The sequence below is a fragment of the Poecilia mexicana genome, unplaced genomic scaffold (assembly GCF_051168715.1).
Source record: "Poecilia mexicana isolate PSO_F unplaced genomic scaffold, ASM5116871v1 scaffold_2, whole genome shotgun sequence".
Lineage (NCBI taxonomy): Eukaryota > Metazoa > Chordata > Actinopteri > Cyprinodontiformes > Poeciliidae > Poecilia > Poecilia mexicana.
In genome coordinates, this window is record NW_028263371.1 from 39,509,829 (window position 1) to 39,532,669 (window position 22,841).

Below are 22,841 nucleotides of genomic sequence, written 5' to 3' on the forward strand. Positions count from 1 at the left end.
GTTGAAAAATGACAAAGGGTGTGTGAATGACATTAAGGGAGAATTTAAAAGGTTTTTGGGTTTGTCTGAAGAAACACAAAAGGTACACCAGGTTTTGTTGGGTTTATTGCCTGTGGATGAAGCACAGAAGCATGATGTATGGTTTCAAGCTAAAATGTTGAATGTTCATGATTTTGTTGCTGCTACTCATAAATGGTTGACTGAGGCACAAGGTTGCTCAATTGGTGTGCCTGATGATATGAAAGAAAATGAGAGTAAAAATAATAAGGAAGCTGAACCAAATGCTGTCAGTGGTGGCATGATGGAGGAGGAGCCGCAGATTGAACCTCATGACAGCATTTCAAATGTTTCTGTAAGATCTTCTAGAAAAACTGGGAGTCAAAGGGGTTCTTCTGTAACAACCAGCAGATCGTCAACGCTTTCTGAACAAATAAAAGCAGAAGCAGAAAGGGCTGCACTCCTGGCATGTGCAGCTGCTTTAAAGGAGAAGCACGCATTGGAGGAACAGGAATATCTGCTAAAGAAAAGAAAGGAACAACTTGAGATGGACACTAAAATAGCTGCTGCTAATGCCAAACTAATGGTGCTAGAGGGCAGCACTAAAGGCAGCATTACATCCAAGCATTCTGATGGAATGGATTCATATGTTAGAAAAGGTGCTAGACCCAAGATCAAACCGACTTTACTCCTTCCTCAAGCTTCACAATTGGTTACAAAACCTGCAAAGAAGCTTCAACAAGATGTTGGACTCGAGGTCGGGTCAGATCTAACCACAGCCTATGAAAAGCATGTTCCACCTGAGGTGGACACTGTTTTCAATACTTTGGTGTCACAAACAGCTCCCCCTGTTGTTCAAACTTCTAAAGCTGCTATTTTATCCGATCCCAATGTTGCCACTCAAAAAAGTCTGCTTCCATCAAATCAAAATCAACCTGCTGGAGATCTCTACAATGTGTTGAAACAACAGAATGACATAACGGCTCTTCTGGTTCAAATGCAATCAAGCCAGTTGCTGCCACATCGAGAAATTCCCATCTATGATGGAGATCCTTTGCAGTTCAACTCATTTATGAAAGCCTTTGAACGTTGTGTGGAAGCAAAGACCAGTTCTAAAGGAGACTGTTTGTACTACCTTGAACAGTACACTAGAGGGCAACCAAGAGACCTCATACGCAGCTGCCTTCACATGACTGCAGAAAGAGGATATGCTGTAGCCAAGCAACTCCTCAAAGAACATTTTGGCAATGAATTTAATATTACTGCAGCCTACATGGAAAAGGTCACTGCTTGGCCCAACATTAAAGGTGAAGATGCAAAAGCATTAAAGGCGTTTGGACTGTTCCTTCGTGAATGCTGCAATGCAATGGAGGAACTGCAGTATTTGGATGAGTTAAGCATGCCAGCTAACATGAAAATCTTGGTTCAAAAGTTTCCTTTTAAACTAAGAGAAAAATGGAGAACAAAAGCAAATGAGATTTTTGAGAGAACAAGTCAAAGAGCATGTTTCAGAGATATTGTTGCCTTTATTGAACACCAGATTAGAATAGTCTCAGATCCAGTTTTTGGAGATATACAGGATTTACAACCTGCTAGGGGGATCATAAGACCTAGCAAACCTCAAATAAAGTCACAGTTTAAAAGAAACAGTTTTGTCACCCATGTTTCTGTTAATGACGGTAACATGCCTTCTCTTAAAAATGAAGTAACTGTTGTTGACAAATCAAATTACTTATCCTGTCTGTATTGTACACAGGATGGACATGTATTGGAACAATGTCGGCAATTAGAAAAGAGGTCACACAGGGAAAAACTAGACTTTCTAAAAGACAAAGGTTTGTGTTTTGGTTGTTTGAATACAGGACATTTAAGCAAGAACTGTGTTAAACGCATAACGTGCAAACACTGTAACCAAAAGCATCCCAGCTTTTTGCACATTGGACAGAAGGAAAGACTCCATCAGAAGGAGTTGGATCAGGCAGCAAAGGGCTGTAAAACCTCCTCAACTTGTGGTCATACTGGGGCTGGCCACCATAGAGGGATTCTTCCTATCCTGCCTGTGAAAGTGAAAAGTTCAAAGGGAACTAAAATCATTAAAACATACGCTTTTCTGGACCCTGGGAGCACCGATACATTCTGCTCTGAAAGACTTCTTAATGAACTCAACATTCAAGGTCGAAAGACTCAGATTCATCTCCGGACAATGGGTCAGAGTAAAACAATGACAACTTCAATCATTAAAGGGCTGGAGATTTCAGAAATAAATGGAAGCCATTTCTATCAGCTTCCCATTGTGTTTACACAAAAGGAAATGCCAGTCTCCACCGACAACATCATCAGTGAGGAGGAACTGTCTAAATGGTCGTACTTAAAGGACATCAACTTTCCTCGCATACATGCTGGTGTAGATCTACTGGTGGGAACCAATGCATCTAAACTAATGGAACCTTGGGAGGTGGTTAATAGTCAGGGTGAAGGGCCCTATGCAATCAGAAGTCTCCTAGGATGGGTTGTAAATGCTTCAGCAGAAGATTACAATGATCTTGAAAATGGCTACCCTTCAGTTCATGTCAACAGAACTACAATTGATAAAATTGAAGAGCTTCTGATCAGTCAATACAACTATGACTTTATTGAAAAGTCCTTTACAGAACAAGAGGAAATGTCAAGAGAGGAACAAAAGTTCCTAGACATAATGGATCGCTCTGCACAAGTGGAGAATGGACATTACAAACTGAAACTGCCTTTCAAAAGGGAAGAACTCTTCATGCCAAACAACATTTCTGTTGCCCTGCGGCGCATACATGGGTTGAAAAGAAAATTTAAGAACAAAGGTTTCCATAAAGAGTACACAAACTTCATGACTAATGCCATTGATAGTGGACATGCAGAAAGGGTTCCACAGCATCAGCTGACAACAGCAAAAGGCAAGGTGTGGTATATACCCCATCATGGTGTATACCATCCACAAAAACATAAGCTGCGTGTAGTGTTTGATTGTGGAGCAGAGTATAAAGGGGTCTCTCTTAACAGTCAGCTTTTACAGGGCCCTAATCTAACTAGCTCATTAGTGGGGGTTCTAGTGAGGTTTCGGCAGGAACATGTGGCATTAATGGCAGACATAAAATCCATGTTCCACCAGGTTAAGGTGGCTGAGGAGCATGTGGACTTTCTACGTTTCATGTGGTGGCCTCAAGGTAATCTAGAACAAGACCTTGAGGAATACCGTATGACTGTCCACTTATTTGGTGCAGTCTCCTCACCGAGCTGTGCTTGCTATGCTCTCAGAAAGACTGCTGAGGATAATCAGTCCAACTTCTCAGCAGATGTTGTACTAACAGTCAACAAAAACTTTTACATGGATGACCTCTTAAAAAGTCTGCCATCAGAGGAAAGTGCAGTTACCATGGCCGAAGATCTAATAGCTATTTGCAGCAGAGGAGGGTTTACGCTAACCCAATGGATTAGCAACAGCCGAGAAGTGCTCCAATGTATCCCAGGAGAGCTCAGGTCCCAGACTCTTTGTGAGTTGAATCTAGACAGTGATGAGCTACCGCTAGACAGAGCACTAGGTTTACAATGGTGCACAGAAACAGACAGTTTTAAGTTCAAGCTGAAGGTCAAAGAAAAGCCTTCCACTAAAAGAGGTATGTTGTCCACCATCAGCTCCATTTATGATCCGCTAGGATTCCTAGCACCTCTCATTCTTCCTGCCAAACTGCTGTTACAAGAGTTATGCAGGATGAAGTGGGGCTGGGATGATCCTATACCTCTAATCTTCCAAAATCAGTGGAACCGGTGGCTGACTGACTTGGAAAAATTGGCTGACTTCCAAGTCAGCAGATGTATCAAACCTGAAGGTTTTGGAGAAGTTAGTAATGCCCAGTTACACCACTTCTCTGATGCTAGTGAGAGTGGGTATGGTACAGCTACATATGTCAGAATGCAGAACAGCAACAAGAGAGTTCATGTATCATTCTTGTTTGGCAAAGCCAGAGTAGCTCCACTCAAACCTGTGACTATTCCTCGTTTAGAACTCACAGCTGCTGTTATGGCTGTTAGACTGAATAACATGCTTCAGTCAGAGCTTCAGCTGCCATTGGAGAAGGCTTGCTTCTGGACTGACAGCACATCAGTTCTAAAATATATCAAAAATGAAGACAAAAGGTTTCAAACCTTCGTTGCTAACAGAGTAACAATCATCAGAGACAACACAGACATTGAGCAGTGGAGACACGTGCCTTCATCTTTAAACCCTGCTGATGATGCTTCCCGTGGATTTAAAGTTGACAGCCTTTTGAACCAAAAATGGATAGAAAGTCCTACATTTTTGTGGGAACCTGAAGATAAATGGCCCAAGTCTCCAATGAATTTCAGTATGACTACTGATGACCCAGAACTAAAGAAAACTCCCTTGATCAACGCTACAGTCATTAATTCAAATGCAACTTCTCAACTAATATCATTCTTCTCCGACTGGCAAAAATTGAAGCTTGCAGTTGCTTGGTTCCTCAAGCTAAAGGGAGTTCTGCTGAAACTAAGTAAGAGAAGAAAGGGATTACAGCTGACCAATTCAGTCACGACTGAAACATCAACATTGGAGTTGACAAAGGAAATGCAAGCTCTCAAAAACTCGCTGGGAAATCAAAGTGTGTCTCTAGAAGATCTCACACAAGCTGAGACAGCCATAATTTCCTTTTGCCAAAGGGAGAGATTCCCTGATGAGTTTGCTGCATTAACATCTCGCAACTCAGAAATACCCAGAAGCAGCCCAATTTATAAACTGGACCCTGTACTGCAAGATGGGCTTCTGCGTGTTGGAGGTCGGCTGAGTAAAGCAGGCATCCCTGAGAACATTAAACATCCTCTCATTCTAGCAAAGGACCAGCACATCTCCTATCTTATCCTCCGACATTTTCACTTGCAGCTTGGTCATGGAGGAAGAAATCATGTCCTCTCAGTCATAAGAAGAAAATTTTGGATAACAAATGGAGTTTCAGCTGTGAAAAGGGTCATAGCAACATGTTCTTTCTGCAGGATGTATGGAGGACAAACCGGTCAACAACAAATGGCAGACTTGCCAGAGGAAAGAGTGGTCCCTGATCTACCACCATTCACAAATGTTGGTGTAGATTATTTTGGGCCTATTGATGTGAAAAGAGGACGCAGTGTTGTAAAACGCTATGGAGTACTGTTCACATGCATGACGAGCAGGGCCGTGCACCTTGAAGTGGCTTACTCTTTAAATACCGACTCATGTATCAATGCACTGCGGCGATTCATCTCTCGAAGAGGGCAAGTTTCACACATGAGATCAGATAACGGCACCAATTTCATAGGAGCAGAAAGAGAGCTACGAGAAGCACTAGCCTCTCTAAATAATGGGAGAATTGAGAAAGCCATGGCACAAAAGGGGATTAAATGGAGTTTTAACCCACCATCTGGATCACATTGTGGCGGGGTATGGGAGCGCCTCATCCGAATGATCAGAAAGGTTCTGCACTCAGTGCTCCGTCAACAAATATTGGACGACGAAGGATTTCACACTGTACTTTGTGAAGCAGAGGCAATACTTAATGATCGTCCCATCACAAAGTTATCGGAGGACCCCAACGACCTTGAGGCTTTAACACCCAACCACTTGCTACTTATGAAGGGAAAACCAGCTCTCCCGCCAGGACTCTTTGACAAAACGGATCTTTACGCTAAAAGAAGGTGGAAACAAAACCAATACATTTCAGATCTCTTTTGGAAGCGTTGGATTCGAGAATATCTACCGTTGTTACAAGAAAGACAAAAGTGGACAAAGAAAAGGAGAAGTTTCATCCCTGGAGATGTGGTGGTGGTTATGGACTCTACAACACCTCGAGGGTCATGGATATTAGGGAAAGTTGTTAAAACCTTTCCAGATAAAAAAGGTCTGGTACGAGTGGTTCATCTTCAAACGAAAACAAACATAATTGAAAGACCTGTAACAAAAATCTGTCTATTATGTGAAGCTACAAACTGAAAACTGATAGGATAATGAATGAGTAAACCTGATTTACATCGTATGTATATTTGCATAGAGATATGTCTTTATTTGTGGCTCCTTTTAATTTAAGTCTGATAATTGCCACACGCAATTAGGGGCTGGCGTGTAGGAGCCATTTATCCTTTCTGGTGTTTATCGCCACCAGGGGGCGTATTTTATTTTGAGTTCTGAGTGTCTGATGGGGGATGGGTTATTTAAGGTCAATCATGATTCTGTTCAGGTGTTGTTAATAGGTAGAGGCAAACAGTTTTCTACTGTGCTTGGTTTTTGGATGTATGTCGAATTTATGTGGATCTTAAGGAAAACAGTAAGACAATGGACATTGTACTGGAAATAAATGACTTAACTTTATATCAAACGGAAGATCGGCATGCTGAATCTTAATTGAGCGCACGTAAAACCAATGCCTTTCAACAACAACCACCAGTAGCCTAAAATATAGGATTTTAGCCGCTACAAGTCTATTATTTGTTTCCATCCCTACATCAAAAACATATCACTGCAGTATTTTTATGTTCTCATTGGAAATCCCCTGCACTTTTTACTTTCAGCCGTAGGTAATGTGATTTACAGGTGTGCAATTTTATATGGCTGGGAGCTTTGTCCCTGCTTTCACAGTGTGTTCTTGTGGAGGGAACCTTTTGTTACCAGAGTAACATTATCCCCTTGAGAGACATCCTCACAGTGGAAACTTGAGACAGAGCTTTATCCTGCAGACATTATTTTTACAGTTACAGGTGTGGTGTTGTTTTTTTAACCTGACAGTCACATGGAGGACAAATCACTAAAAGGGATCAATGACAGTTAACTTAATATGTAATATTTTATGTGTCGCATATCAATGTACAGCTTTAGGGAAGTATCAGTAAATTAGTATGTTCTGGTATCCGACATGGTTAACTTGAATATCACTAGTGAAGAAGTCATAAGATGTGCACTGATAAATATGATGCATTTGTAACAGTGGTTCTCAAATATTATAAGATGCGTATTAATTTGTTTTACAGGTGGAATTAGACTAATATTGCATCAGTACTAGTGCTTTCATTGCAGTTGTTTTTGTCAAAGACACACATAAGGTACTGTGGCTGTTGCTGAGGGCCAAGCATTTGGGTGAACATAATCTTTACAAGCAAATATATTTGATTTTCTGTCATTTTTATCTTCTTATGACAGCAATGAAATTACACCTAATACAGACAATCCAATACATATGATATGGTAAAGATGCTTAACAACATTTCCCACTTTTAACAGTTTGCATCTTGGTAAATCTTTCGCAATGCGGTACTACCTGATCTAGTTTAATATTCTGTGTAGCTTACATTGCTATTAATACTTTAGTGCACAGCTTGGAGCTGGAACCTGGTTAAAGCTGGTGTTTATTTCTGCGGGCTGTGGTTTCCTTGCACGTTTTCCAGTATTCACACATCCACAAACTACACATTTATGCTCATTTCACAGTTTAATTTCAGTATGTTTATGTTGTTGTTGCTATGTGTGTAATGTATAACTTAAAGTTGTTTTTTTTTGTGTGTTTCACAGTATTTAATTTATTCCTTATTTTGAGAGGTTGCAGTAGACATTTGATACTGGGTACATATAAAAACATTTTAAATTATTTGTCCCCTTAGGTTTCAGTTTCAATAGACGTCAGCTATGCCTGAACAACACACACGTTGTGCAGGACGTTGCAACAACTAAGCGCCACTCCAAGCCACATGCGTCCAATAATATGCACATAAATTAAAAATAGCCAAGTAGGACAGCAAAGCAGCCCAACAATACATACGTCAAGCAATATATCAATGCATATTTCAGCAAAATACACAGAAAACAGTGCACATAATTGAGCAGCCAGCAATTTAGCAAAACTTTTCTGCGTTCCCCAGTTGAACGTATCAATCCATATGGCTCAAATAGCGAACAATTAAAAGAAAAGCCACTCGTAAGCGCTCATAGATACAGCCTTTAAAATGCCTTACGAAGTTCTTACAGGTCTGCGTTAGTGAATCCAGGTTTGGTGTGGGTTTTCCATCACCAAACCATCACCATTGTTATCCGTGAAAGAACGCCTTGTAAACCGGAGTTGAAGCGGATGCGGCTGCCATTTTGTAAATACCAAGTTCACTGCAGTGACAGGGAATGCAGGGGATGCTCTTCACTTACAGCAGGGCCAGAGGGTTAGCACCGTCATTGTGTGTTCATTTTGATTGGCTGATAATTCTGTCAGTTATGCCAACTATGGCCTGTTGCCTGGTATTTTTGACAAAAGGGTAGCTGGATTTGTACAGCAGGTCCTGAGGAGGAGCAGCTCACCAGCTGCGTTTAAGGCACTTTTTTAAGCAGGAGATTAAGTGAAACCTCAAAAATACTGATAAGCAACTTGTTTGCAGAATAAAAATTAAATTATAGATAAAATTAAATATGATTAAGACTTTTTACACTTTTTCTTTTCAGTTTTCTAGGGTTATCAGAGAAGGTCCTGCTGGCCCTGACAACCCACCAGTTTAATGAGCAAAAATAGTTTCCTCAGTTCCCTGAATTCCAGCAGTATTAAGAATGTTGAGATTACTGCTTCTGAGTTCTAGATGTTGCATAAGAAATCTTTTCTTTCCAACATAATATTTAGAAAAAAAATCTGGCAAAAGTCAGCTTGAAGGTAATTAATGCCTTGAAAGAAAACTCTGTGCGACGGACTGGCAACCTGTCCAGAACATTTACTGGAGATATTCACCAGCAACCCTCCTGACCCCACTAAGGGACAGAAAATGGATGGAAGGAAAGAAGTCTTTGTTTTGTGTTGGGCTCCTTGCCAACATGTCTTAAAGCACATATTTTCAGATGTGGAAGCTGGAGCTCCGTTGTATTTCATTATGGCTCTTCCCATCTAATATTTATAGTAACTCACAGCCTCCAGTCTGGAGACTTAAGTACATATTTCCCATCTCCAGCGTTCTACTCAAAGCTGTGATTAAACAGGTAAGTACCAATACCCAACCTCTTTGATGTCTGTCAGTCTGGTTTTCATGCTCACCACAGTGGTGAGACTGCCCTTGTATGAACACAGACTGTGGAAAAACCAGTGGTAGTTCTGTTGGACCTCTGTGGACACTGTTGAACATGATATATTACTGAAACAGCTGGAGAGTTGGGTAGGACTCCCCTGTCCTGCCCAACTTGTTGTTGAGATCTGCTAAACAAATAAACTTGATTGAATGACTTGATTGATATGCTTAAGCCAGATGATAGTTTCTTTGGAAATACTGATTCTGGGGTCATTTAAAGTCTTTACGTCTTTTGAACCAAGAGTCTCTTCTCTGAAAGGGATTATTTTGTTTTTATTTTTATTTTATTTGACTGTAGTGGTCTGTTTTCTGTGTATTTATTTTGAGGTTTTTCTGTGTTTATTTTGCGCTGTTCCCCTGTGAGTCTCTGTGCCCCTGTCCTGATTGTTCCCAGGTGTGTCTCGTTCCCTGTCTTTGTGTTTTGCCATTTAGTCTGTTTCCCTGTGCCGCTCCTGTTGGACTCTTTAATTTTTGGATTCTTCCTTAAATCATTGTTTTTCACCTACGTCCTGGCTCTGCGTACGTTTATCCTCATCTTCTACTTACCGTATTTTCTGCACTATAAGGCGCACCGGATTATAAGGCGCACCTTCAATGAATGGCCGATTTTAAAACTTTTTTCATATATAAGGCGCACCGCATTATAAGGCGCGTAGAATAGACGCTACAGTAGAGGCTGGAGTTACGTTATGCATCCACTAGATGGAGCTGCACTAAACGGAATGTCAACAAAACAGTCCATCTCCAGTCGGCAAGGAGAGCCTTCCGCGACTGGGCCGGGGCGTGGCCGGACGATGATCACCCTTCTCCGTTCGCGCACAGCATGTTCGTGGAGAACGCGGTGCTAAATGACCTGCAGACGACCTGATTCTAGACGGTCGGTAGGTAGATAGGTCAGTCAAACTTCATTAATAGATCACAAACCAGCGTTCTGACAACTATCCCAGCATGCACCGCGCGCTTCTTCTTCTACCGGGGAAAATGAAGTCGGCGGCTGCTTGCCGTAGTTGCATGACCTGTTGTGGCTCAATATTGGTCCATATATAAGGCGCACCAGATTATAAGGCACACTGTCAACTTTTGAGGACATTGAAGGTTTTTAGGTGCGCCTTATAGTGCGGAAAATACGGTACACAAATAATGACAGAGTAAGGAAAAAAAATTACAGGATGGAGGCCAAGACTTCAAATACCTCGGCTGTATTTGTAATTTAGTTTCAATACACTCTTAATTCTGTTACCGGGTGGTGATGAGAAGTACAAGAGTTCATTGCTGGTTTGAACCTTTGCTCTGTTTTAGTCATTGTGTTCTTTGGCAAGATACTTGGTCTGTGGAAAAAATGGTTACTAGATCTTAAAAAAACATTGCATCACATTCATCCTTGTGAAAAATACTCAATTAACTTTAGGTGGAAAACCGGGTGTGGTGTAGTTTCACACCACAACATGCATTCCCTGGGTGTGGTGTATTACGTGAAGTTTCATCAGGAATTACCCTGGTAACCCAGAAAAAGCTGAAAAACGGAGATATTAAAATGAGAATTATAGTTGCTTTCATTCCTCCTATGGTTTGAACTTTTGAATGTTTTATTTATTTATTTATTTTTTGTGAAAGAAAAAATTAGAATTTTTTTGGGCCTGAATTACAATCAAAACCACCATCCTTACATAATATAAATCATGTTATGTAGGTTCTACAAAAAAGTAACATGCAATTCATTTAAGTTCTACAAATGACTTGAGCATTTTTATGTTTGTCTTTCTTTATAATTGATCCGACTTACTTGTCCCCTAAGAGAAACGAGCTGATGCTCTGTGGCTACAAGCATTTCTGAACGGGTTTGTTTGCCAGTATAGAAAATAAGTTGAAATTAGAACACATGAGAACACACAAAATAAAGTCCATAAATTGTTAAACTGACTCAGAGGAAAGCAAATTAGCAGGAAAATGTTAAGTTTCTCGAGTGACAGTTTGGTCCACCTCATCAGAAAAAAGATGCCTCAAGCTGAAGCTCAATGACGCCCTCATATTAATCTTTCATCAAATTACTCTTTCAGTTTTTATATTGTCATAAAAAATCCTTGAAAATTGATGACGCATTTGATAATTTGTAAGGCGTACTCCATCTCTGTGTATTTTTATGTTAGAGTTGGCATAGAACAAGGCTTTTGTCAAAGCTGACCGCTGATGCGTCTGGGTTCTTGATAGCACGTAGATCGTAAATGACACGTAGCAGTCTGTTCTGAGCAGACAGGGAACTGTAAATGTAGCGCTGTGTCACTGCTGACGTTGTTGTTGTTTTCCAGAGCACTGCGGTAATGCAATTAGTTTTTATTTGATCATGTTAATAATACATTTCCTTTGTGCTTACAGATCCACCTCTGAATGTGAACATCAAAAAACAACCAGAGGGTCTGGTTTTCACCTGTGAGGCTGAAGGCAACCCAAACCCAACAATTACCTGGAGCAGGTGCAGTAGTTTTGAATAACTGTTCCTTTATTTAGTCATCCTAAAGCAGTTTTGAATAACGAGTCATTTTTATCACCGACCCCCACCAGAGGTTTAGTTATCATTCAGGCAAATTTAGCTTGGAGAGTTCAGATAATGGTTTAGCATGAGTCAAGTGAATAATGGCTATAGATGCTTGTTTTTTGTTTGTTTTTGTTTTCTTTGTCAAACTTTAATATTAGATCATGAAACTTATTTTAATATCCAACATAACCTGAGGCTTTCTGTGCATAGAGGGCCTGTTAAAGGCTGGTTGTTGCGATTCCTGTAGTCATTGTGAGCTTTTGCTTCTGTCATTTCCTTGTTTTTATGTCTTATTGTCAGTATTTTTCTCTTACCCTAGCTTATTCCCTCTGTTAGTTCAGTTATTTCTTATTTGAGTTTTGGATTTGTTTTCATTTAGTATGTATTTTAACTTTCCATTCTAGTTTATTCCTTTTGTTAGTTCAGTTATGTCTTATTGTTGAGGATTGGATTTGTTTGTTAGATCTAGTATATATTTCTGTTGCTGTTTAGGTTTCTTTCTGGTTGAGTCTTTGTTTTTGTCAGTTCATAAAGTTTGCCATTTATCACTCCCAGCTGCTTTCCATTTCTTCATCTAGTCTCATTTGGTTTCTCTCTAAGCCCATAGGCTCATTAATTGTCAGGCTTTTCACAAGTTTCCATTTTGTTTTATCAGGCTACATAATATTTTTCCAAAGGTCTTGGGCATAATGAAGATGTTTTCGGAAAGTATAAAATGGAGCTTTGAGTTCTGTTTGGTCAGCAGTGGTTTTGACCTGGATCTCTAATTTTTGCACACTCTTTTTTTTGCCATCATGAACACCCACCTTGACTGAGAAAAGTGGTCCATTAGTGCTTTAGATGTTATTCAGCTTCTTTTGTGAGCTCTTGGATGAATCATTAATGGTTTTTAAAGTTATTTTACTGGAACATTCTCTCCATTTACAGATAACCTATCTTACTGCGGGTTCCTGCAGTCTAAATCACCTGCTTAGAGTTTATTTTTCATCTAATCTGAAATTTCTCTAATTCAGGGCACAACGTGTTGCTTTTTAAGGTTTTAAGAAGTAGTAGTACTTCTTGCTACTTCATGTTCTGTTGTTAATTTTGCATATTGCATGATAATAAGTCCTGTGAATGGTTTGTAAAATGTAACTGAATACTGTTTCATAGCACTATATTCAGATGTGTCAGATGTGGAAAATTTGGTAAATTTGTCATTACTTTCTTTTAATAACAGCAATCACTCTTTAAAACAGTTGACTGCTGTAATAAATGTAACAACTATATATACAAAAAATATATGTAGCAAAAAAAAAAAAAGTGCGATTCCAAGTCTCATCAGAGATGTTTATACCAAGTTCTTCTGACCATTCTGGTCTGATCTCATTGAGCTTTAATGTATTGAGTGATAAAATGCTATTATACATTTCTGAGACGAGACCTATACATTGTGTAAGAGTTTGCAAAATGATGTCCATTCCTCCCTTTGGGGGTAAACTGGAAAAGCAGGGACTGATATTACAAACAAAATCTCAAATCTGGAGACAGCGGAATAGGGTGGAACACTTTAAATTAAATTTAGAGGAAAATATACTGTATTTTCTGGACTATAGAGCTCACCTCAATATAAGCCGCACCCACAAAGTTTAAAAACAAAAAACTGGAAACGTACATATATAAGCCGCTGGTATCTCCACCGCTCTTTATTTTCCATGATAAATCTGCTATTAAGGACGCAGCCCTCTATCTCCAACGCCGAACCATGGACTCGTTCACACAGAGCTTATGTGCAGCGGCTGTAATCAATGTGATTATTTCACATTGAGGAATATGAAATAATCATATGTTTTATCTTCTGCCTGTGTCTTTTCAAACAATTTATGCAAAATTGGCATGTCCTTTTTGTTTTATCGTTTTTCTTCCCCGTTTCATTTTTATTGTTTTAGATAAATAAATTAAAAGCATTTATAAAGGTTTATGAGGAGATGGCACTGCAGCTTCAACTATATACAACTTGTATATAATAAGAACTATTCACTCGTAAAACTGTGAGAATGAGCTCTGACTGGAAGGCTGCTACCACTTCTGAAAATGAAGGCCTGTTTTTTTTTATCAAACAAGGTGTCTTGTGAACCGTCAGCTGCATGCCATATGGTCATCACATAACACATTCCATCCAAAACGACTCTTGACTTCTTCCAACTCAGGAACGTGTCAGTGATTTATCACCTTCAGTGTTGAGCCAAAAAATACTTCAGTGTTATTTTTCTGCTTTTATATGTGGTTAGTTATTCAACTGAGAATCAAACTAATTTACAAATGTTGTATCTGACTTGAGCAACTACGTTATAAGTTTTACAAAAGTGTGTGTATGGATAATCCTCAGTAGGATTTTTCAGCTAAAGTAAAGTGTAACAATTAAAACATCTCAAAATTATGGTAATTAAAATTTGTAAAACTATGCTTGCATTACCTTAGAAGCTTTAATGTTCATCAGTTCACTATCCATATGTAATTTGTAAAGCCATATTTATAATCCTGTATGATTCTTGTTTTCAGAACACAGTCCTATCAACTACGCTCCTTTTGTTAGTACATCAGTCAGAAATGCACCTGCTTTGGGGCATTTTATTTTCCAACAACAAAGCCGTTATTGTGACATTAAACAGACATGAAGCCAACCAGTTTACCTGGGGCATAACGCTTCTTCTTATGTATTGCACTGTCAAGGATAAAAGGTATTTATGAAAACAAGGGTTTTACAACACTGTGATGGGTTAAAACAGAGTGGCGCATGTGGAAAATTTTACTCTGAGGGCATTAGTTTTATTTTTTTTTAACAGTACCTAAAATGTTGTTCAAATTCTCTCTCTTTTTACTTGCATATGTCCATACTTGAATATAATGACTAAAATGAGTTCCTCAAAGGCGCTATCAATTTAGGTTTGATCTTGTATCTGCAGGTCTTCCCCTGTGTTAGTTTAACACACTGTCTCAGTTTAACTCACGGCCTTCTCCTCATTCCAGCTTAGTGAGCATGAATTGCAAGAGAGTACATGAAGAAAGAGTTGCGAAATGGGGAGAAAACTTATGGCTCAAGCTCATTTTGTAAAGCCAGCAAACGTGGAGTAATGAAATCAAAGGTAACTGTTAGATCCCCTGAGATTTAGGGCTTTTAGCAATCTTTCTATTTAACCCTCTGATGTGTAAGTGGGTCCTTTTTGACCCGGTGAGGTCATCTTTTTCCAATATCTTTGTAATGAAAAGTTTTCATCACTTCATATTCCGGGTATTCCTCAAGAAACATGTTACTGATATTATGCAATTAAAATTTTTAATTTACCTTTTATACATTTTAAGAAATAGCATGGTTTATGTTACTACCCCCATTCTTCTGTGAGTGGGTCCAAAATGACCCGCATTCATTTCCTATGGAATTTAATGGGAATCTCTGTTTCTGTCAGGAAAACATCTTTTTGTGAACCAAACACACTGAGACCTAAGTGTCACCCCTGAGTAATAATATTTTACACAGCAAGAACTCTTACATATAAGTATTATTTTTATTTTTTTTATCTCACAAATGTGTTCGTGTGTGTCAATCATGAGTCCTGTGACAGCGTTATTGTCACGAATCAACATATTAGCCTTCTTCAAAGTTAGCTAACACTAGTTACCTAACCAACTAGCTAACATTACCACCTATACTTTATTGTGCATGTGTATTATTTGTGTGTGTGTCTCTGTGTGTGTCTGACATCTTGGATGAGAAAACCAAGAGAGAGTGTGTTGAATGACATACAAAACCTGTTGATCAATGTGTTCAAGGTTCTTTCTTTTATCATCTTAATAAATAAAATACAAATTCATAGCTATAGAAATAAATGCATAAATAAATGAGCCAGAAAAGTATAAAGTGCCTTCTTTGGGTCGGGGAGGAAGTCCTGCCCCAAGTGGAGGAGTTTAAGTATCTCAGGATCTTGTTCACCAATGAGGGAAAAATGGAGCAGGACATCAACAGGCGGATTGGTGCAGGGTCTGCAGTGAAGCAGGCGCTGTACCGATCTGTCGTGGTGAAGTGAGAGCTGAGCCAAAAAGGGAAGCTCTTTATTTACTTGTTGATCTAAGTTCCTACCCTCATCTACGGTCATGAGCTTTGGGTCATGTCCGATAGAACGAGGTCATGGATACAAGCGGCCAAAATTAGTTTTCCCTGTAGGGTGTCTGGGCTCTCCTTTAGAGATAGGATGAGAAGGACAGATATCCAGGAGAGACTCGAAGTAGAGCTGCTGCTCCTTCATGTTGAGAGGAGCTAGTTGAGGTGACTTGGCATCTGGCTAGGATGCCTCCTGGACACCTCTGTGGTGAGGTGTTACGGGCACATCCCACCAGGAGGAGGCCTGGGGAAGACCCAGACACACTGACGACGATTCTCAGCTGGTCTGGGAATGCCATGGGTTCCCCCAGAGGAGCTGGGGAAAGCAAATTCTGAGTCTCCTTACTTAGGCTGCTGACCCCGTGACCCGACCCCGGATAAACAGAAGATGGATGGATTTATGGATGGATGGATGGATGGATCATACACACACTCACATGCATGATACACATAGCATAATAGAATAGAGACAGTAATGTTTGCTTGCTTGGTTAGCTAGCTAGTTTCAAGAAACGTGCTCTTCTGCAGCCTCCCCCCATGCCCACACACACACCCACACACACTTAATGGATGTTAACATTGTCCATTATTGACATTTTATCATTGTTGTTGTAAAATTGCTGCTGTTGTCATTTTGTTTTAAAAATGTTTTAGAAATTGTCAGAAATGTTCTACAAATTCTTCTAAAAACGTTTAAAAAAAGTGAAAAATGAATATATTTCAAACATGAAATAACTCGTGTGAAATAAAACACAGTAGAAAGTATTATGCAAAACATTATTTTGAATCAAAATGACAAAAGTAGCATAAAAACACATTGATTGTAACCCGGGTCAAAAAGGACCCACTCACAGAAGACTGTGTAGTTAGTCACTCACGCATCAGAGGGTTTGTTGTTGCGTATTCCGACTACTTCAATCTGTCGCCTAAGAGATCAGGAGACAAAATACGTTGGATTGTAAATGCTGAACCACACCAAAGTAAACACCAAAGGTGTGGTCTCTGTTCTAATCTCATATGAGCACAATAAAAACACAACAGCTCTGCACCTGCTGATGGACTGAATGTTCTCCTACGCCTTGGGGAATATGGGAACAGCAACTGGTGGGACAGCAACTGCCTTAATATACTGGGAAAGTTTAGCAATGCATGAATGGAGGGAATAATGGTAACATTTCTCTACAGAATGTGACATCATTCAATAAGACAATATACCAAGAGTTATTGGGGATTGTTGTGGAAAGAATTATTACCAAGCACTGTTCAGGTAAAATCACTCAATCAGATTTATTAATTGTGCACCACTCAGAGAGCTCTAGGACAATTGACAAAAGCTCTGCCAGGCAGAGACAACACATGAGTTTTATACCACGGATTAGGAATTCAAAACAAATGGGTGAGACAGTCTGCTTCTCATGCAGCTGTAGAAACAACTTCCAACCTTGTACATGTAACCCAAATATTTCTTTTGGTGAGGGTTCACAAGCATTTCATATAACATGATCAGCAGATGCTAACTTATAGTAATTTTCCGCTACAGGATGAAGATGTTTTTGCTGATGTTCTTGCATGTAAGCTGCGACTTGGCTTGAAACAGACCATGGCATGCATTGTTTTCCACGATAGCTAAGAAAGTAGACATTTTGGAAACATAAAGCTAGGTTTTAAATTGGTTGTTGTAAGAATGTTTTTTTTTTTTGTTTGTTTGTTTTTTGTAAAAGATAACTTTTACATTTGTAAGTTTCTTCCTAGCTGGAAAAATCAACTACTTTTTGTCCATATATTTAAGACGTGTGTTCTTGAAGCTTCACGATAATGTTCCTGTGTTTTCTATGGCAACTTTCCAAAGAGACAAAACGGGTCCTGCCTTCCACGTATATTTCAAGTATGTGTAAAAGGATCAATAGTAATGATCTTCCCTTTTGAACTACATGCAGTTTCCCATTAAGGGTACAGAGTCCTCTGTGGTGAGCCTCAAATACAGGAGTCATAAACTGACTCAGTCTGAAGTTTTTGTTGATTCCTGTGAACCTCCAGAGTTCTGAAACTTGAAACGAGCTCATCTTCAAACTGCCCTCCTCAAGTAGGCAGTCAAATTACTCCCTACAAGTCTGAGTTAATTTGCGCTCAGTGAAAAGGAAATGAATGTCTCCAAACTATCATTGTATCAGAGTCTCCCCTTCCTGTTCCTCCGTCCTCTTGATAAAGATGCCAGACTTTAACTTTAAAGATTAAGAAACCAGAGTTCTGGATTTGTCTCTTTCATGGAACAGGTTCAGTGGTTTTGGCTACTTTGGTTGGAATGAGTCCCTGCGACCCGACTCCGGATATGCAGAAAGAACTGTACCAGACTCCAAGAATCTCACACTTCACTAAATCTTTATATAAGCTGAGCCATGAGTTTGAACCATAAACCGTCTGGGACTGCCTCATTTCATCTTCACCTTTCATTAGTTGGAGCACAAGCTAATCTCTTGTTTTCAGTGACCTCAACTGCCTGTAACAAGACAAATTGGATAAGCATTCACATGAAGCAATTGTTTAAACAGAAAAAAAACCTGCCCAATTGAAGGGTTTCACACAGAAAACTTGCTAAGCCTTTTGGTCGGAGCGGTGAGGCGGATCACCAGCGGTCCACTGTGTTTTTGTATTAAAAGATGTTAATTTGACAGGAAATGTCAAAACATTACTGGGTAATACAAAAAACAATTAAAATGAATATCAATTAATTACACTTCTGTTTAATCCAAATTTTGTTTAGGGAGAATATCAATGCTGCTAAGTTTGATTTGTTTCAACATACATGAATGAAAAGATTTTAAACTGTTTGACAGTTAAATTTAAGATTTTAAGGAGCTGGCAAACTTACTTTGTAAAATTTCAACTCATCTTTTAGGAATAATTCTGCTCTGCCAGTGAAACGGATGAAAAAAAAATTAATTAAGCGCTTTTCTTTTTTTTTTTTTTCTTTTGTTCTTTCATCAAGCACTGCTTAGCCTGGCAGGGGTTGGGAGGGGCAGGTAAAGCCTTATAACACACTGGGGAAAACCCTGCAATAAAACACTCAGTCACTCATGACTATGGGATGAGTGCTAAAAAATGTGGATGGGTCATTTTCAGTGAAAAACTATAAAAGACCCTCTTTTAAGATCTGAAGTTGTTACAGCTGGTTTTACTGTATCCCCTCCTAAAAGCCCCACTGTGTGTCATTATGTGCACAACAATGATTAAAGTCATAAATTACAGACGACACAGAATAAATGTGGGTATAACAAACCCACCCATGCCTGGTGGTAAACATGGGCGTAGTTAAGTTTTCTGTATGACCAAGACAGTTACACTTTCCTAGAGTAAACGCCCACAGTGGGCGTTTTCCTAGGTTAATGTAAGTAATTTAATTTAATTTATTATCCTGAACCGTCATTCCTTTGTGACCTGTCATTTACCATGACACGGTATTATGTGTGTAACTCCTCTGTGTGCTAAAACGTTATCTTGACTTTTTCTCGCAGGTCAGGCGACGTTCTGTCTCCATCCGTCTCGGCTCAGGGGGCCTCGCTGACATTTGTGAAGGAATCTCAAGACCTGGCTGGTGTCTACCAGTGTGACGCACATAACAGATACGGAAGTTATCAGAGTTTCCTCTACGTGGGTTTCTCAGGTGATAATTTGTCTTTGACCTGTTTTAAATAAGCTATTTATGCTTTCTGGGGAAGTATTTTCTGTACATTTTCAAGCAAGTATTTGGGGATGTGAATATTTTGTTCTTTAATAATCAATGTTCTCCTCAACTTCTCTAAATTTGTAGTATTTTGTGCAGTGGCTTGTTTGAACTGGGGTTGTTTCAGTGGTCGGTGTATTTTGGTTCCACTCGCAGACAGCTTGTCTGTGTCTGCAAATAGTACTCGAAACAAAGGTCGCTTTGTACACCAGCATATCTTCTGATAGGGGAGAAGTAAAAATAAAGGAAATAATAAATCCATCACCTGGAATACATTGTGTGCTCCAGGTTATGACACATTTAATGGACATAACCCAGTATATTTCCCCTTTATGCCCCTGTGTAAAGACACGTGATAAACCAGCTTCTGGAGGAACAAAAGGCCGTTATGAAACTAATCCCCTTCACTCCCAGTAGACGGTTTAACATTATGGCTTTAATCAGCTGTCATGATAAGTTTGTTGAACTTCCGTATTTTATTGCAAAGGTTCCAACAAACTGAGTGTGCATAAAACAAAAATCTACTGATACTACTGAAACCATTTTTGATTTTGAGAAAGTTACAACCATATTTTTCCCTACAAATTAAAATCCGAATCATGTCTTGTGAATTTGTATTCAGCCCACTTTTACGCCAATACTTGATCGCTCGGTAACTTGAGCTTTGAGTTTCACTTGTGTGCAGTAAAACCCTTCAGTCGACGTTGAAGAAACTTGATTGCATGTAATTAGTAGTGAAGGGAATGCTGTATGTAATTTACTGACTGCGTCTCCGTTCATGCTAGCCGCACTGTTTTCTACCATCAACTGCACTTACGCATTGACAACCAAACGCTATTTCAAATGTCTTTCACTCATTGCAGACAAAATGTCTTAAAATCTTCCATTCTTTTCTTTTGCTGTTGAGATGACTAAATCCTTCAGGATCCTCAGTCTTTATTTTGTAATTTAGAGCGTACCCCGAGCACATAACTGCTCAGACTTGACTGCAATGTTTTTTTTTCAATATAGAGAAGATGGTTCTCCAATAACAAAGCAATAATAAATGAGAGTAACGAGGAGACATTCTCTACCGCCATTTACTGCATAATAACCTTGTGAAACACATCTTGCATAAGATCCAAATGAAACCATTTAAATGTTATTTTGGAATAGAATAAACCAAAGAAGTCTGAAAGTACCTATGCAAGCCACAGACTCACATATTCCAGACAGTATATTTTATTATCAAACCTATTTCAGTCAACAATATTGACTGGTTGCAGTTCCAACTGGAAAAAAAAAAAAAAAAAGAAAAAAAAAATACAGTTTAGGTCACAGCAAACTTGCTAACTTGTTTTCTACAGAAAAAGGGTGTTACTATGGGACAGGAAATTCTGCTGCACCTGCAGGCTGAAAGTCCTTCATCAGGACAAAAATCAATGGGAGTTGTTTTTTCCTATCTGCTGAGTTTCTGTCCTTCCTTCACTGCTGCAGATTGTTGCATTTGGAGGTTTTTGCCCTTCTGACAGGAAACAAAACTAAACAAAACTGTCCATTCCAACTGTGAGATCTTTGTAGTTGAAAGGATTTGGTCTTGTTACAGCATGAAAAATTCTGCTTATAAAAATGGCTACTGTGCAAGGCAGAAGGATGGGGTCAGCACGGTCATTCCTGTTTTAAGTTTTGCTTTGATGAGTTTGGGCGGGAGTGTAGACTGTGAAACGGCCCTGAAGTTAAATATAGCATTATGCTAGAAGAGAAGCTACACAACCAGATGTTGAATGAAACAGTTTATGTGATTCTTGTGCTGGAATGACAGCTCAGACTTATCTTTGGCAGTACTTTAAAAAGCTCAGAGAAACATCCAAATGATTTTTCTGTATTGGATACAGGAGGCTAAATATTATTAACTAATTGGGTTGCTTCTGAAGGTAGTTTGTTGAAATAAACTTTTTACGTAAAAACATTTGTTGTTTTTTTCCCCCCTTTCCTTTGCAATTGTGCTCTAATTTGTGTTGGTCTATCATGTAAAATCACAATATAATTTAGGTTTTAGTAAAACAAAGTGTGCACTCTAGTAAACTTTGTCAGGAGCCCTGTTATGTAATCAGCCTGGGTCTGAATTTCCGTCTCTGTGACCTTTCATGGCATGTTATGAGCTCCACCCAGGGACTCATAATCAACCAGTAAATCCAAAAATGGTGAAAAACAAAACCAAAACATACAGATGAATAGGCTTTAACAAACATACCAAAATATTCATTTGAAGACATGGAAATAGTTTATCAGATCAAACATTTCTGTCAGCAGCCTGATGCAACCAGTCATTTAATCTGATTTACTTTCATTAAATATTTCAACTAAACAGCACAGGTTTTCTTTCTTACTTTTTTTAAAGAGTAGAAATTGGAGAACGACACACATTTTCAACGGACTGTTTCCGTTGAAAACATGTTTCCAGTGCTTCAGGAAACATGCAAGTTGTCATCAACATCCTATTCCAACAGGTTTTATGTGGTTAATTGAAGGCATGTTGAGTTCAGAGGGGAGGAAACTTCTCAAACAATGACATCAGTTTCTTGAACACAATTTTTGTCCAAGTTGAATAATATGTCAGAGGAGACGCTACCTCACCTGCATATACTTGCCAAGCCACTGCATATTTTAGTCAGGTAAAAATATAGGCTATCGGCTTCTATCCCCTCTCTTGCACTGTAGTCTTTGGCTCTGTGGGCACCAGACATATTCTGGTTTGCTGCAGTTCTTGTTTTTAAGTTCTAGTAGAAGCTACATGTTGAGCTCTGTGAGAGTTATGTAAATCATATATGACATTTTACCAGTTTGTCAAACAAAATCAAGTTTTTAATTAACGTTTTGCGTTTGTGTCTTGTTTAACAGTAACAAGCTCCATAACTGGCTGGATTTTTTTTAGTATTCTTCTTCTGATCATTGTGGCAGCTGGCTTTGCTGCATTTCTGCACAAACATGGATGTTTTAAACTTCCAAGGTAAAAGCTACAACAGCCTTTAACCATTAACTCTGATGCCATTTTAATTTCATGCTGCTCAAGTTATGTCTTGTTTTTGCTTGTCAGGTTTCTAAGGCCTGACAGAGAGGCAGTGCGAACATCCTCACCGGACGAAGCAGCAAATGAAACTCTTCCACTATAACACCAGAGGGAAAGAGATGGATCCTAATACGTCCAAGCAGATACTGAAACTTAAGCTTGTAAGTCATGCCACTGCAATGCATTTTCTTCTTTTTGTAGTTTTTACATGTAAATGTGTGTGTTTTAAAATACGTTTTAATGTGTGTATTCTATGTATAATTTATTGAGTTGTTCTTTCTTTTATTTTGTGTAATGCAAC

At 39.1% G+C, this 22,841-nt stretch overlaps 1 protein-coding gene across 4 annotated transcripts in view; it reads left to right on the forward strand.

Annotated features, from left to right (window-relative positions):
- Positions 1-22,841, forward strand: part of LOC106921888 (poliovirus receptor homolog) — a 48,014-nt gene that overhangs the window by 18,373 nt on the left and 6,800 nt on the right. For all 4 annotated transcript variants that reach the window (XM_088016284.1, XM_088016285.1, XM_088016286.1 and 1 more), the window contains 4 exons: positions 11,473-11,569; positions 19,283-19,431; positions 22,372-22,480; positions 22,568-22,701. In XM_088016284.1, the coding sequence (XP_087872410.1) occupies positions 11,473-11,569; positions 19,283-19,431; positions 22,372-22,480; positions 22,568-22,643 (431 nt within the window). In that variant the 3' untranslated portion in view covers positions 22,644-22,701. The remainder of the gene's footprint in view (positions 1-11,472; positions 11,570-19,282; positions 19,432-22,371; positions 22,481-22,567; positions 22,702-22,841) is intronic.